Raw genomic sequence first — 14,622 nt, 5'->3', positions numbered from 1 at the left:
TCTTCACCAGCTGCCACATCATCCGGTTGATGTGGCTACTGTTGCGGATCATATTGTAGCTTCAGTGCTTTCTTCAGGTCGCCGCCACTGACAGGACGCGCTCGGTCACTGTGGGGCTCCTTCCCCTCTCACCAGCTGCAGTTTCTTCCTGTTGGCCGTAGCTTTGTCTGCTCCCCCCCCCCCCCGCTTCCTCCTCCTGTCGTTTTGTCCACTCCACTGCTCCCCCCACACCGCAGGCTTCTTCTCCCCCGGAGTTGCCAACATCTTCCACTTGGAAGTTGTCAGCGGAGAAGGCGTCAGAGGCAGCAACGATAGGAGTGGCAGAGTGGACAAAGTGGCAGGGGGAGGAGGAGGCGATGAAGGGGAGAACTGGCAGAGTGGAGGAAGCAATAGTGATGGGGGAAAGCAGACAAATTGATGATGACAGGAAGCAGCAGCAGCAGGTGAGGGGAGGGAGCCCCAGGGTGACCGAATGAATCCTGTCGGTGACGGTAGCCTGAAGAAAGTGCTGTTGGTCAGGGGATACACCATGAGCTGCAACAACAGCCGCGTCAGGTCTCACTGGTGCACCTTGTGGAAGATGTTGGGGACTTTGCCGAGAGTTGCTTTCCACCGCCTCCCTCATTCTCGCTCGCCTTCCCAGTGTTGCACCGATAATGTTGACTGAATTTGGAAGAGCAGTGAGCCTAGGTGATGCTTAATAACTATGAATTGCAATAGCGCACGTCTTTCAAGAAAGGGAATTGTTTACATAAGTGTGAGTTTACGTAAGTCGCCTCTTGCGTGAGTCGGGGAGTGTGCAGTGCAGTAGCAGAACCATGCTAGGCTGCTCACACTTTGGCATCTGAATTTTCATGGAAATCACAGTTGCAGTGAGTGTTCATGTGAAGTATATGATACGGTTATCGTAGCAGAGCAGGGGAGACCTTGTTGAAATTCAACCTTTGTGTTAATGAATTCGTTTTGGAAAATTGATTGAAGGGGGAATATTCTGCCCGGGTTACAGTGGCCAGTTGGAAGAACGATTGTGTAAATTACCAGCTATGCTTTTTATTTTTCACAATCTATCATCCTTTTAGGGAAAACCCTGCCAATTATAGGAATTGCCATTTTTAAAACTGTGTTGAACTGGATATAAAACAGTGACAGATTTTGGAAAGATGCTTTCTTCATTCTCATGTCATGGAACTTGAAATTTAAATTGGTTCAATGTTGAGGAAACAAATAGATGGAAATTCTAAGCATTTTTACTTGATTTTTTTAATGAAAAATATTGCAATATATATCAGTTTGTAGTAATAAACAATTCAGTACATTATAGTCACATAAAAGAAAACTCCGCTGCGATTATCCAGAATTGACTGCATGGAATGGGGGAGGGAAAAAATATGACCAGGAAGTACATTGGGCCTTGCTCAGTTGACAAAGTTTAATCATCCTAGTTTTCTACATAAAATCAGGAATTGGTATATAAATATCTAACTACAGTAATTTACCAATAGCTCAAAATTGTTAAAATTCCAGGTGATTCAGGAGAAGCTGTAATGATCTTTGTCTCGTTGATCCAAACCTTATGCAGAAGCGATGGGTTTCTATGGACGACATTAACTAACTTCCCTTCCTAGAAAAAAAGCATGAAATCAAGAATATGAAGACAGCAACAAAAATATATTGTTATGTATCACAATTATTAGATTTGGCAACATACAAATAGAAGATGGTCGATTTAGCTCAATGATAATACATGTTTATTTCGCCATTCAAATATATTTTATCAGTTAAACATCTGAGAGTGTATATTATGTGAAGATTAACAGCTGAACTAAATGTTGCAGGATCTTTGAAGGAATCCAAAAAGTAACGATAAAAATTATGTCTTTCAGAATCGGGCAAGATGACTTTAAGTATACATGCAACGTATGTTGCACAAAGAAGTATATTTACCAGTATATCCCAGACTAAAATCTTCTTTCTATCACCTCCACTAACAAGTCGATTTCCATTCAGGTGTAGACTCCTGACTACCCCAATGTGTTCAGTCATGATGAAGAGACATTTCCCTGTGAGGAAATATTGGACATTCTTGAATTATTTTCCTCATTACATAATTCATGTTAATGTCTAAAATTGTTTTCGGAGTTGTGCAGTCAAATATGACTGTATAAACTCTAAATAAATGTCCACCAAAGGTTTTCGTCTTTTTGCTGGTAAGTAAAAGAGAAAGGATAGTGATAAGGAATTGTGATGCCCTTTTCTAGGTTGAAAAGTGGGTTGATTGGCCCTGTCCATCTACAGTCAGCAATTACCACAGTTTTAACGTTTGTGTTTTCCTCATCCCTTTAGCCTCTGTCACATTCATGTCCCAGACAGGAGATATGTTTCCTTCAAGTGTATATTGAAGTACTACTCCCTCTTCAACAAACTTATGTGTTTTTAATTATTAAAATCCCTTGGTTAGAGTTCCCCTCGTTGTCCCCTTTCACCCATCAGCCTCTGCATCCAACACATCATCCACTGACATTTCCATCACCTCCAACATGATTCCACCACCAGTCGCGTCTTCCCATTCCCACTCCTTTCCACTTTCTTCACAGTCTGCTCCCTCTGCAACTCCCTGGTTCACCATCCCTTCCCACACAAACCACCCCCTTCCTCAGTACTTTCTCAGCAACTACAAGAGATATAACATCTATCCCTATACCTGCTACCCCACCTCCATCCAAGAAACCCAGCAGTCTTTCCTGGTGAGACAGGTTCACGTGCACCTCCTCTAGCCTCATCCACTACACCGTTGTTCCTGATGTGGCCTCCTGAACATCAGCGAGACCAAGCATAGTTTCACCGAACATTTCTGCACGGTCAACCAAGACCTTCAGGATTTGTGTCTTTTTTACCCACCCTAAAGTCTTCCAGAACTTCATCGACGGCTAAGATGATGCAAGTACCTGCGCAAGGGCCTCCACAATTTCTACGCTAGATTGCCCAAGGGCTGAGATCAGTGTGCTGAAGGTACTGTGGATAACCAGCAACATGTTTGGTGGACAGGCCTTCTCTGCATGCTTGGCATCCCCAGGTTGCCAATTGTTAGAAAGCTCAAACAGGATACTAGAGTTTGAGTATTAAAACACCAGGGCATTTTCTCTAAAAGACTTAAAAAGAAATTACATTTTTATTTGTCTTGGAATTTTTCCCACAAAAAGGAATGTAATAGAAAATGTGAGATAAAGAAGGAAATGGTAGAAACACTCAGCTGGTGAGGTATCATCTGTGGAAACAGAAATAGAGACCCATTCTAATTTTACTAGTTGGGATGATGGGTATTCAACTTGAAACATTAACTCTGCCTTTCCACAGATACTGCTTGTCTTACTGGGTGTTTCCATCATTTTCTAGTTGCAATTCAGATACAGTGTCAATAGTTTTTGAAGTTGCAATAAAAATATAACAGGAAGTGCAGTACTCTAGAGTATATTTATATCAGCACCATGAGTTATAAGTTTCAACTGTTTCTGGCAGAGTTTCTGATCCAATAAACGCATAAAAGGGAGGTGTGATGCAAATGTAACTTAAAATAATAAAATAAAATGGAGAAGTGTTGGGAAAATGTGACTAAAATAAGAATTCATACAGGTCTAAATTCCAATAAAGAGTAGTTGGGCTTTATTTGTTGTCCTTTATAACTCTATGGCTTGCTCAATATATGTGGCTGAGAAGGAACAAGGGTGAGTTAATCACTGTTAGTGTTGCATAGCTTTTCAAAGTTTTTATGAGTGGATTTATGGCTAACAATAACAATGAGCAGCTTTCTATCTGCCATGAAAATATTTGTGGTTTGAAGACAAAAGGGAACTTTCAAACTGAATTCATAATAATTTGTTTAATTTTGCACACCTGTAAAGTCCCAGACTCGAATGGTGCTATCTGATGAACCAGAGCAGATTGACTTTTCATTAAACTTCAAACAGTACTGCAGGGAATAACATAAAAACGATGTGAGAAAGGTAACATAAAATGTGGATGAGATCATTTATTTCATTTTGGGGAGAAAAAAATCAAAATATCAAATCAGTGCAACAAACATTTTGAGAAGAAACTAGGAAAGGGATTTTTAAGCATGTGCTTAGGATGAGAGGGAACAAGATTTTAGAAACAGGAAGTAGCTAAAGTACCTACACAAAGAAAAAGCACTGAATGATTACAGACCAAGAGATACAATTTGATGGTAATAAGTAAACAGCACACAATTGAGCTCAGTAGAAGAAAAGTACTGATACTTCAGTAATATAACAGTACCAAAGATCTTTCAATGCGTGATAACTATGTAATTTTCCACAGATATCCTACAGCTGACAAGGATATTGTTTCTGAGTGATCAGACATTGGAGGGAAATAAATTAAGGATAGTTATTTTTGATCAACTGGTAGAGTCCAAGGAGGCAGTGTAAGGCTCAAAGACTAGGTGTAGAAAAAAACTAGAGATTAGCTCATGATTAGCTCATAATTCATGTTTTTGTTTTAGGAGGAAGAAAGATAAAACGAATAGAGGCGTAGGGGCGTAAAATGTTGAAAAGCAGATATTTCAAAAGCAGAATATTAGAAAAATGTGAATAATTTTTAAAGATGGGGAGAAATTCATTTAGCAAAAGGTAAATTTAGCAGAAGACTGCTACCTACACCACAATGGAAAATATTTTAGAATGTTCCTTATTGAGGTAAAGCAGTGAGTGAAAAGGTAATGAGATGAAATTGCATCCTACAGTATTAGGCTTGAATTTTCTTGGACTCTTTGGGGAAATGGAGCAAGAGAAGACTGCTACCTACAACTGGATTGTACTAGCTCATCACATTTTCTTTGGGTAGTTTTAGATTTTTATTTCTGTTGCGGCCCTATCAATATGGATAGAGGGAAAAGGCACTCAGAAGAAGGAATGGAACGATTATGTCTAAATAATCATGTAGAGGATTGAATAGTTGTCAAGAGACCATTTAGACAAGTGCTGGAGTAACTCAATGGTTAGGCAGCATCGCTGGAGAACGTGGATAGGTGATGTTTCAGTGATTTATAAGTATCCTTCAGACAGTAGGGGGTTGGGGGGAAGAAAGCTGGAAGATAAGTGGGGCAGGAAAAAGCCTGAGATAATAGGTGGTTCCAAGTATGGAGGTTTGTAGCTGGGCAGATGGTTGGAGATAGGCCAGAAGCAGAAGGTATGAGACAAAATGGTTGAAGAGTTGCGAATTTTGAAGCTCGAGGAAGGAATGTAGGTGGAAGTAGAAGGGGGGGGAGAGAAATATGTGCAAGTCCAGGTCAAGCACAGGGCAGAAGGGGGTTTGTTACTCTAGAGGTACTCCAGCGCTTTATGTCTGAATTACTCCAGCACATTGTGTCTTTTTTTGTAAACCATCATCTACAGTTACTTGTGTTGAGGAGATCATTGATGTTTGCTTCCACCATAGTGAAGAGTCCCTTCGACCAATGTTTAAATTACTGGTAATCTGGTGGTTTGAATTAATAATCTAGAGAACTGAGTTCCCACCATGAGATACCCTATCAGAATACAACTATACTCGGGCAGTAAGTTGTCAAAAATGGCTGCATCATGATGACCATCAGACTCACAAGCATTTACTTCAATGATTCAGTGTTTCAGATTGTAAGCAAATGGAACAATGAGAAAGTGATGGAAATAAATAATTGAGAATGTAAGTCCAAATGGACACAATTTACAACCCTTATAATTCTGCCACTCATTTAAATTGTAGATCCTGCTGTGACGTTTTTGGTTGACTGGACAGAAGCGCTAATGATGCAAATAATGCATTTTTTACTCATTTTGTACAACTGTCCTGAGTTGTTTGAATAATATTCGTGATATCCCAAGAGCATGAATGTTACACAAGGAAAACCCTGACTTGGTCAATTGTCAATGAGACATTTGATGTCTGCATCATTGCCGTTTTTTGTTTTAATTCAACTCTCAATTTAATGATGATGTCATTTTGTATTTCCTTCTATTATCCGTCCAACTATTATCACAAAATCATGAGTTATCTTTGTATTTTTCATGTAAATTAATAATTTGTGTTCATACCCCTTCCTTATCATCTATAAATGCCTCAGACAACTTTAATCCTAAAATAAAAAGGCACGATTCTTAGATTGTCTGATGCCAGAGAGAACAGAATTTGAGAGAGGCAGTATACTGGATCAGTATACTGGATACTACCTTCTATACTAAATAGAAACAAGATGAAGGAAAGATAGTACCTGCGTTGAGAGAAATGAGTGATGAATAATGCTGTGATCAAGTGTTTCTGCCCTAAGACTTTAACTATCTCTCCTCACGGATGCTGCCCAATCTGCTGAGGATTTTCTGCATTTCTGCCCTGACACCCTTGCAACACACTTGATCTGGGTATTGTGGAATCGTCCTTGTGATGTCATTTCTAAATTTGACAGTATTTAAGATTTTCATGATTAAACACTGGATAAGCAGAAACGTGCCGAACGTAGTGACTACATTCGACTACACATCCATTTGAGCAGTGTTTTCTCCAATTGGAAGAGGTATGTTGTCTCATTGTTATATTTTCTTGTCTTTAAATTTGGAAAAATTGTTATTCCCATACATGGTTTTCACCTTATAGAAGCTACTTACCACATCTCCCAGGTGTCCTGGACACTTATGCAGCAACTTTCCATTGTCTACTGACCAGATAAGAACTAAACAATCCCCTCCTCCACTCACCACATACCGACTGTCAATCTGACAGCAGTTCACCACTGCAGAGGAAAAAGTACACACAATAATAAAAACAGATCGACTTTCCACAAAACCTACATAATATTTTGAATACTTTGCTTTTTATTTTTGTTAAGCTCCTAAAGACTCTGTTTTAGACAATGGTGTGAATTAGATCATTGGTGGACTGAACTATAGAAATAATTTGGATTTATAATATTAAACAGAAATCACTAAATAAACCTTGCAGATTTCTTGGCTCGCATTCAAATATTGTAATGTGTATCCGTATTTGAAAACAAGCAGGACATTTTTTGTGCGTGGGTTTGCATCTTATATTTTAAAAATCACTGTGAGAATGAAGGAAAAAATTAAGGTTGCTATTGCTCTCCTGAAACGGTGATGATTACCTGTAATTTCAGAGTCAGATTTATTGAGGGACTGAAAGAGGAAAAGCATGTGGATGAGATAGTTGAGAAAGTTGATGATGAGGGAGAGTGTGTGGACAAGACTATGTATTTGTGAGTCGTCATACACCAGTGTGCAGACCCTATGCAGCTGTACCTCCTTGCCTTTGGTCCAAGGCATCACTTTATTAATACTTTGGTGTGTAACTGACATGCAACAGTCATCCACACAGAAAAAAATCACACACAAATATCTGAAGGGTCTCGATCCAGAACGTCACCCATTCCTTCTCTCCAGAGATGCTGCCTGTCCCGCTGAGTTACTCCAGCATTTTGTGTCTACCTTCAATTTAGACCAGCATCTGCAGTTCTTTCCTACACACAAATATACTCATTTCTATACTAAATAGAAACAAGATGAAGGAAAGATTGTACCTGCGTAGAGAGAAATGAGTGATGAAAAATACTGTGATCAAGTGTTTCTGTCCTAAGACTTTAACTGTATCCCTCCCACGGATGCTGCCTAATCCGCTGAGGATTTTCTGCATTTCTGCCCTGTCACCCTTGCAACACATTTGATCTGGGTATTGTGGAATCATCCTTGTGATGTCATTTCTAAATTTGGCAGTATTTAAGATTTTCATGATTAAACACTGGATAAGCAGATATCTTCTTATCTGGATACACACAAATATCTTCTATTCCATCAAATCGAGTGGAAGCAAGTAATCTGACCAAAAAAAGAAGATTGGCTACATCCTTGCAACTCGGACTCGATGATATTTGCTTCCCACTTTCATTGTCTCATTAAAAACAGATTTGTGAATGAGTTGTGCAGTTAAAGTGAATGTTGGTGTTGAACCAATCTTCATGATTTTGTCATGGTGCACTTTATTTGTGCCATCTGCTGTCCTGAAATTCCTCCAAGTATGGATGTTACTTCTTTCACATCTGTGATAAAATTCACCAGAGAAAAGAATTGTACCATATAATTAAAGCCTCAAATAATGCCATAAAAAAACAATCTCTAAGACTGCTCTCTAAGATGTAGCAGCATTGTTAGGTATCACAAAATGCTGGAGTAACTCAGCAGGTCAGGCAGCATCTCAGGAGAGAAGGAATGGGTGATGTTTCGGGTCGAGACCCTTCTTCAGACTGATGTCAGGGGGGCGGGACAAAGAAAGGATATAGGTGGAGACAGGAAGATAGAGGGAGAACTGGGAAGGGGAAGAGAGGAACAGAGGAACTATCTAAAGTTGGAGAAGTCAACGTTCATACTGCTGGGCTGCAAGCTGCTCAAGCGAAACATGAGGTGCTGTTCCTTCAATTTCCGGTGGGCCTCACTATGGCACTGGAGGAGGCCCATGACAGAAAGGTCAGACTGGGAGTGGGAGGGGGAGTTGAAGTGCTCAGCCACCGGGAGATCAGGTTGGTTAAGGTGGACTGAGCGAAGGTGTTGAGCGAAATGATCGTCTAGCCTGCGTTTGGTCTCGCTGATGTAGAGAAGTTGACATCTAGAGCAGCGGATACAATAGATGAGGTTGGAGGAGGTGCAGGTGAACCTCTGTCTCACCTGGAAAGACTGTTTGGGTCCTTGGATGGAGTTGAGGGGGGAGGTAAAGGGACAGGTGTTGCATCTCCTGCGGTTGCAGGGGAAAGTGCCCAGGGAAGGGGTGGCTTGGGTAGGGAGGGACGAGTGGACCAGGGATGCAACAAGGGGAATGCAACAAGGGGAGGAGATGGGAAGATGTGGCCAGTAGTGGGGTCCCATTGGAGGTGACGGAAATGTTGGAGGTTGATTTGTTGGATACGCTGGCTGATGGGGTGGAAGGTGGGAACGAGGGGGATTCTGTCCTTGTTAGGAATGGGGGGAGGGGGAGCAAGAGCGGAGCTTCAGGATATAGAGGAGGCCCTAGTGAGAGCCTCATCTATAATGGAAGAGGGGAAGCCCCGTTTCCTGAAGACTGAGGACATCTCTGATGCCCTAGTGTGAACCACCTCATCCCGGGCGCAGATGCAGCGTAGACGGAGGAATTGGGAGTAGGGGATAAACTTTTTGCAGGAGACAGGGTAGGAAGAAGTATAGTGCAGATAGCTGTGGGAGTCAGTGGGTTTGTATTAAATGTCAGTCACTAGTCTGTCTACTTGTGATGGAGATGGTGAGATCCAGAAACGGTAGGGAGATGTCGGAGATAGTCCAAGTATATTTAAGAGCAGGATGGAAATTGGTAGTGAAGTGTATGAAGTCAGTGAGTTCTGCATGGGTACAAGAGGTAGCACCAATGCAGTCGTCGATGTAGCAGAGGTAGGGTTCGGGGATGGGGCCAGTGTACGTCTGGAACAGGGATTGTTCGACGTACCCGACAAAGAGGCAGGCATAGCTAGGGCCCAGGCGAGTGCCCATAGCTATGCCTCTGGTTTGGAGGAAGTGGGAGGGGTCAAAGGAGAAGTTGTTAAGGGTAAGAACCAGTTCTGCTAGGTGGACGAGAGTGGTAGTAGATGGGGATTGGCTGGTTCTACGGTCGAGGAAGAAACGGAGGGCTTGAAGACCATCCTTGTAGGGGATGGAAGTGTAGAGTCACTGGACATCCATGGTAAAGATGAGGGAATGGGGGCCTAAAAACCAGAAGTTATCGAGGAGATAGAGAGCATGTGAGATGTCTTGGACGTAGGTGGGGAGGGATTTGACCAGGGGGGATAGGATGGAGTCAAGTTAGGTGGAAATGAGTTCGGTGGGACATGAACAGGCAAAAACAATGGGTCTGCTGGGACAGTTCAGTTTATGGATTTTAGGTAGAAGGTAAAATCGGGCCGTGCGGGGCTGAGGAACGATAAGGTTGGAGGCATTAGAGGGTAGAGCGCCGGAATTGGTGAGGTCCATGTTGATGATTAAGGTCTGGTGCTCGTCGGTGGGGTCATGGTCCAAGGATAAGTAGGAGGAGGTGTCTGAAAGTTGTCGTCTGGCCTCAGTCCGGTAGACGTCAGCATGCCTGACTACCACACCACCTCCCTTGTCAGCAGGTTTGATGACTCAGTCAGGGTTGTTGCAGAGTGAGTGGAGGGCTGCACGTTCAGGAGGGGAGAGGTTAGAGTGAGTCAGGGGAATGGAGAATTTGAGGCGTTTAATGTCACGCCGGCAGTTGGAGATGAAAAGTTCTAGTGAGGGTAGATGGCCAACCGCGGGAGTCCAAGAGGAGGGGGTCCGCTGGACGGGAGAAGGGGTCATCACTAGGGGGTGAGCAGCATTGTTAAATGTAGCACTTTCCATGAATCTGTCTTTGGTGGAAAGCTACAGTCTTGACGTAAAATGAAAGCTTTTCATTTTAAAAGGCCCCTCTTGTTGGTTTAAATAATGACATAATTTCCATTATTTTTGGGAGAGGAATACTAAGACAATGTGCACTTCATTGTCCAAAAAGGACACGAAATGCTGGAGTAACTTAGCATGTCAGGCTGCATCACTGGAAAATGTGGATAGGAGCATGGATACCTATCCATGTTCTCCAGGGATGCTGCCTGATCTGCTGAGTTATTTCAGCATCCTTTTGTGTTTTAACCAAATACTTGGTGTCCTTTTGTGTATTAACCAGCATCTGCAGTTCTTTGTTTCTACTTCATTACCTTCCGTGTGGCCTTTTAGAAGAGCTGTACATACTCCTGTTTGTATATTCCATATTCTTATTGTATGGTCCCAGGATGCGCTAGCAACCAGATGCTCTTTCATTGTCAAGTGCTGTTTAGTAAGCAAGTGGTTAGTACAATCTTAAACAAATACAAATGTCCTTTTCAAATACAATGTAAAATATATTTACATTGGAGTGTGGCCTTGCATCAGTTCTGAGTCCAAAGAAGGATAAAGCTGAGAAACGTCACGGCAGTTTCTATATTAATCATCGGGGAAGGAACAAGAACTTGAAAAATGTTTTCGGTATTTTAAAATTATGTTTAGGTTAGCTACTAATTCTTGGTTTAAAATAACTCTGCCTTGTTGTCAATTACACTGGGCAACAACCCATATATGGACACTAAGCTTTCACAAAATGTATTACCCCACAATGCCTCACTCAAAGTGAATAAGAGATTTAGGAGCATAAAAGACTGAGATCTAATAACATTCTGAAAGATCATGGCCAGCTTAGGAAGGGTAAATAGAGGGAGGTTGTACCCACTTGCTGGTGATTATGGGGCCAAGCAACAAATTTTTAATTTTGGAGTAAAATTTAGAAAGTTTATCAATTATCGGAGCAGAATTAGGTCACTCAGCCCATCAAGTCTACTCTGCCATTCAATCACGGCTGATCTATCTTTCCCATCTCAACCCCATTTTCCTGCCTTCTCCCCACGACCCCTGAAACCCGTACTAATCAAGAATCTGTCAATCTCGGCCTTAAAAATATCCATAGACGGCCTCCACAGCCTTCTGTGGTAATGAATTCCATAGATTCACCACCCTCTGACTAAAGAAATTCCACAGGTACGTTCTTTTATTCTGGGGCTACGACCTTTGGTCCTAGACTCTTCCACTTGTGGAAATATCCTCTCCACATTCACTCTATCCAGGCCTTTCACTATTCAGTAAGTTTCTATGTCCCCCCTCATCCTAAACTCCAGCGAGTGCAGGCCCAGTGCCGTCAAAAGCTTGATAAAGGAGATGGTGAGGAAAATATTTTAATCCAGAGAATAATTCTAATCTGAAATTCACTGCCTATAGGGCTGATTGAAGCAGAATCGATCGAAATGAAACTGCTTGGGGCTTTATCCAAACCGACCGTCAGCATATTGAGCTAGTCTCGTTTGCCTGCATTTGGCTCATTGCTCTCAAAGTCCTTTCTGTCCCACATATCTATTATAACATTATGAAGGATAACATTACCTGAATCTCATCTTCATGACCTCGGAGTATTTTCCTACACCGTCCATCCTGAATGGACCAAACTCGAAGAGTTCTAATTATCAAGAGATAAGAGGATAAATTAACATGTGTTGTCAGAAATTAACATAAAATGACCATTATACAAATATTTCTTGCTGTAATTTGGCTATGCTTAATTGCCTATTATTTCAAATTGATGGTTTTAGTTGCATTGTTTAGTTTAGAATATGGCATATGGCATAATAATCAATAAGTGCCTAGGCACAATTCCACTCAAGGTTTAGCTGGTAAAGGCAGTGAACCATCGAAAGGACTCCGCTAACTATATAATTCAGAGTGGAACTGTGCTTTTGTGCACATGTGCAGAAATTGATGTTGTGTAAATCTATCAAGGTCAGCTGTTACGTCTCTTTAGATGTAAAAGTTAGTAACTTCTCAAAGCTTAGACAGGCGAGAGAAAAGGGAGGAAAATAAATTAGTTTAACCTCAAATATAAAAACATTCTAGATTTTTTTTGTTGCAAGATAGGACATAATATCTAAGTTCCAGCATCCAAATCATTCTGTGACTGATCTGGAAACAGCCCCAGTTTTTTTCGGATTGATGCAAGGTATAAAGAAAATAAATCAAAATAACGTCACATTAACCCTTCTTTAATTATGGATACATCTTTAGACTATATTTTTTAAGTGGATACACTAAAAAATATTATTTTATTGAATGATCACATGTAAAATCTGACTTTTACCTATCTGAGCTGGCACTGACCACTTTTGTTCCATCAAAGCAGATATGATCAATTGCTGAGCTGTGGCCCATCAGTGCTCGCAAACACGTTCCCATCTCTAGTTGAAAAATTCTAATCAAGCTGTCAGCGCAACCTGTTACAATAACCTCATGCTGAAAAGTGGAAATCATTGCTTTAGCTTTTTAATGACATTAATAATCATAACAATCACACCCAAAATTTGTTGCATCACATGCTTTTTTAACGATTTAAGAATTACATTTTTATTGGGGTTTTTCACTCTCACATATTTCTGCTATTGATAAAGTGGATCTGAGGAGTTTTTTCTTGATGAGATTCTGTTACCGATTAGAGGATCGGTACCTGGGATGAGGAGAGGCACCAATAGTCATCCAAAGATCAGGGGTTGGGGGCAAAGAAGGATGTGTGGAAGTGGTGGCGAAAGAGGCATTGGGGCATCTGGAATCAGAGCAATGGGACATGGTGTAATCAGTTAGAAGCCAGAATTAGAAAGGTGCTAGACCAAGTGGACCCATTCTGCCCAAACCTCTCCTGCATTGGTGCAGCACCCTCTCCTCCCCACTCCCCCCTCCGCTCTCCCCTCCCTCCCTCCCCCCTCCCTCCACCCCCCTCCTCCTCCCATCCCCCTCCCCTTCCCCTCCCCCCACTCCATCCTCCTCAACCCCCCCTTATCCTCCCTCCCTACCCCCCTCTCTCCACCCCCTCCCTCCCTAGGAGATAGATTTAAACTTTAAAATGTGAATAACTTAAAATATATAACACCGATTTCAATGAAACTTCTTCCATTAGAACCAAAGGGACAATGGTGAGTAAGGTGGGCCTAAAATTGTCTCGCTATCGTGTACCATTTTGGCTGTAGTTCAGGAATAAACAAACAAGAGTTTTAGTATATAGATGGGCCATCTGGCAAAAGGAGATCACAACATTCAACCTTGTTCTGCAGTCTATCCCTTTGCTCTACCTATATTGTACAGCCTGGCTCATTTGTATGTATGTATAGTATTATCTGATTTGATTAGATAGCATGCAAAACAAAATTTATCATTGTTCCTCAGTACATGTTACAATATACACCTAAACCTGTCAAGTATCACGCTATTTTGGTGTCGGGACTAGGGGGAAGAGCAAGGCTCATTCTGTGGATGATGTCTGGGTGAATCAGGAATTTGTAGAAGGTGGGGGAGTGGGGGGTGGTAGGGTAAGATCAGTGGATGGAGAGAGGGTGAGTAGAAGAATGCAAGGTAAGTATGGACTCGGATTCATACGGTCTTTGTCTGGCTCTGAGCTGTGAGAACTTGATTGTCCAGGGTACGATCAATGATGATCCTTTCTGAGACTAATGTGCACCTGAATCAAAATCTCAGGCATCCAAGCAAGGTTCATAGTGTGGAGTAACTCAGCAGGTCAGGTAGCATCGCTGGAGGACATGGACAGGTGACGTTTCGGGTCAGAACCCTTCTTCAGACTCTATTCAGTCTGAAAAAGGGTCACCTCCCAAAACATCACCTTTACATTTCCTCCATAGGTGCTGTCTGACCTGCTGAGTTACTAATGCACTTTGTTTTCTTTTGTAAACCAAAATTTGCAGTTCTTTGTATTTCCAAGCAAGATACATGTTAGGTGCTGCCTAGATGTTTTTCTGTATCTACACAAAATGGTCGACGTTGTGGATCATTTCATTAAAAGATCAATTTCACCCATGTATTGTTGAGGTTCTGATTTCTATAACTTTACATTTGTTCTATTATTCCATTTTAGCCCCAACTTTAGAAATGTAATGTGCTTTTGTTTCAATTAAGGCACATTAGTTTATGGAAGAAAATTGCCAATATT

The 14,622-nt window shown here is 41.5% G+C and overlaps 1 protein-coding gene across 3 annotated transcripts in view; it reads right to left on the bottom strand.

Moving 5' to 3' along the window:
- Positions 1 to 1,301: 1,301 nt before the first annotated feature.
- LOC144597352 (uncharacterized) overlaps positions 1,302 to 14,622 on the bottom strand; it is a 28,446-nt gene continuing 15,125 nt past the window's right edge. The window contains exons 6-12 of one of the 3 annotated variants that reach the window (XM_078406625.1): positions 12,769 to 12,920; positions 12,021 to 12,093; positions 10,769 to 10,880; positions 6,657 to 6,781; positions 3,892 to 3,967; positions 1,945 to 2,060; positions 1,302 to 1,621 (exon numbers count right to left, since the gene is read on the bottom strand). In XM_078406625.1, the coding sequence (XP_078262751.1) occupies positions 1,493 to 1,621; positions 1,945 to 2,060; positions 3,892 to 3,967; positions 6,657 to 6,781; positions 10,769 to 10,880; positions 12,021 to 12,093; positions 12,769 to 12,920 (783 nt within the window). In that variant the 3' untranslated portion in view covers positions 1,302 to 1,492. The remainder of the gene's footprint in view (positions 1,622 to 1,944; positions 2,061 to 3,891; positions 3,968 to 6,656; positions 6,782 to 10,768; positions 10,881 to 12,020; positions 12,094 to 12,768; positions 12,921 to 14,622) is intronic. The other 2 variants (XR_013547741.1, XM_078406627.1) reach the window with 2 other exon arrangements.

The sequence above is a fragment of the Rhinoraja longicauda genome, chromosome 10 (genome assembly GCF_053455715.1).
Source record: "Rhinoraja longicauda isolate Sanriku21f chromosome 10, sRhiLon1.1, whole genome shotgun sequence".
Classification (NCBI taxonomy): domain Eukaryota; kingdom Metazoa; phylum Chordata; class Chondrichthyes; order Rajiformes; family Arhynchobatidae; genus Rhinoraja; species Rhinoraja longicauda.
This window is presented reverse-complemented; position numbering and strand designations above follow the sequence as displayed.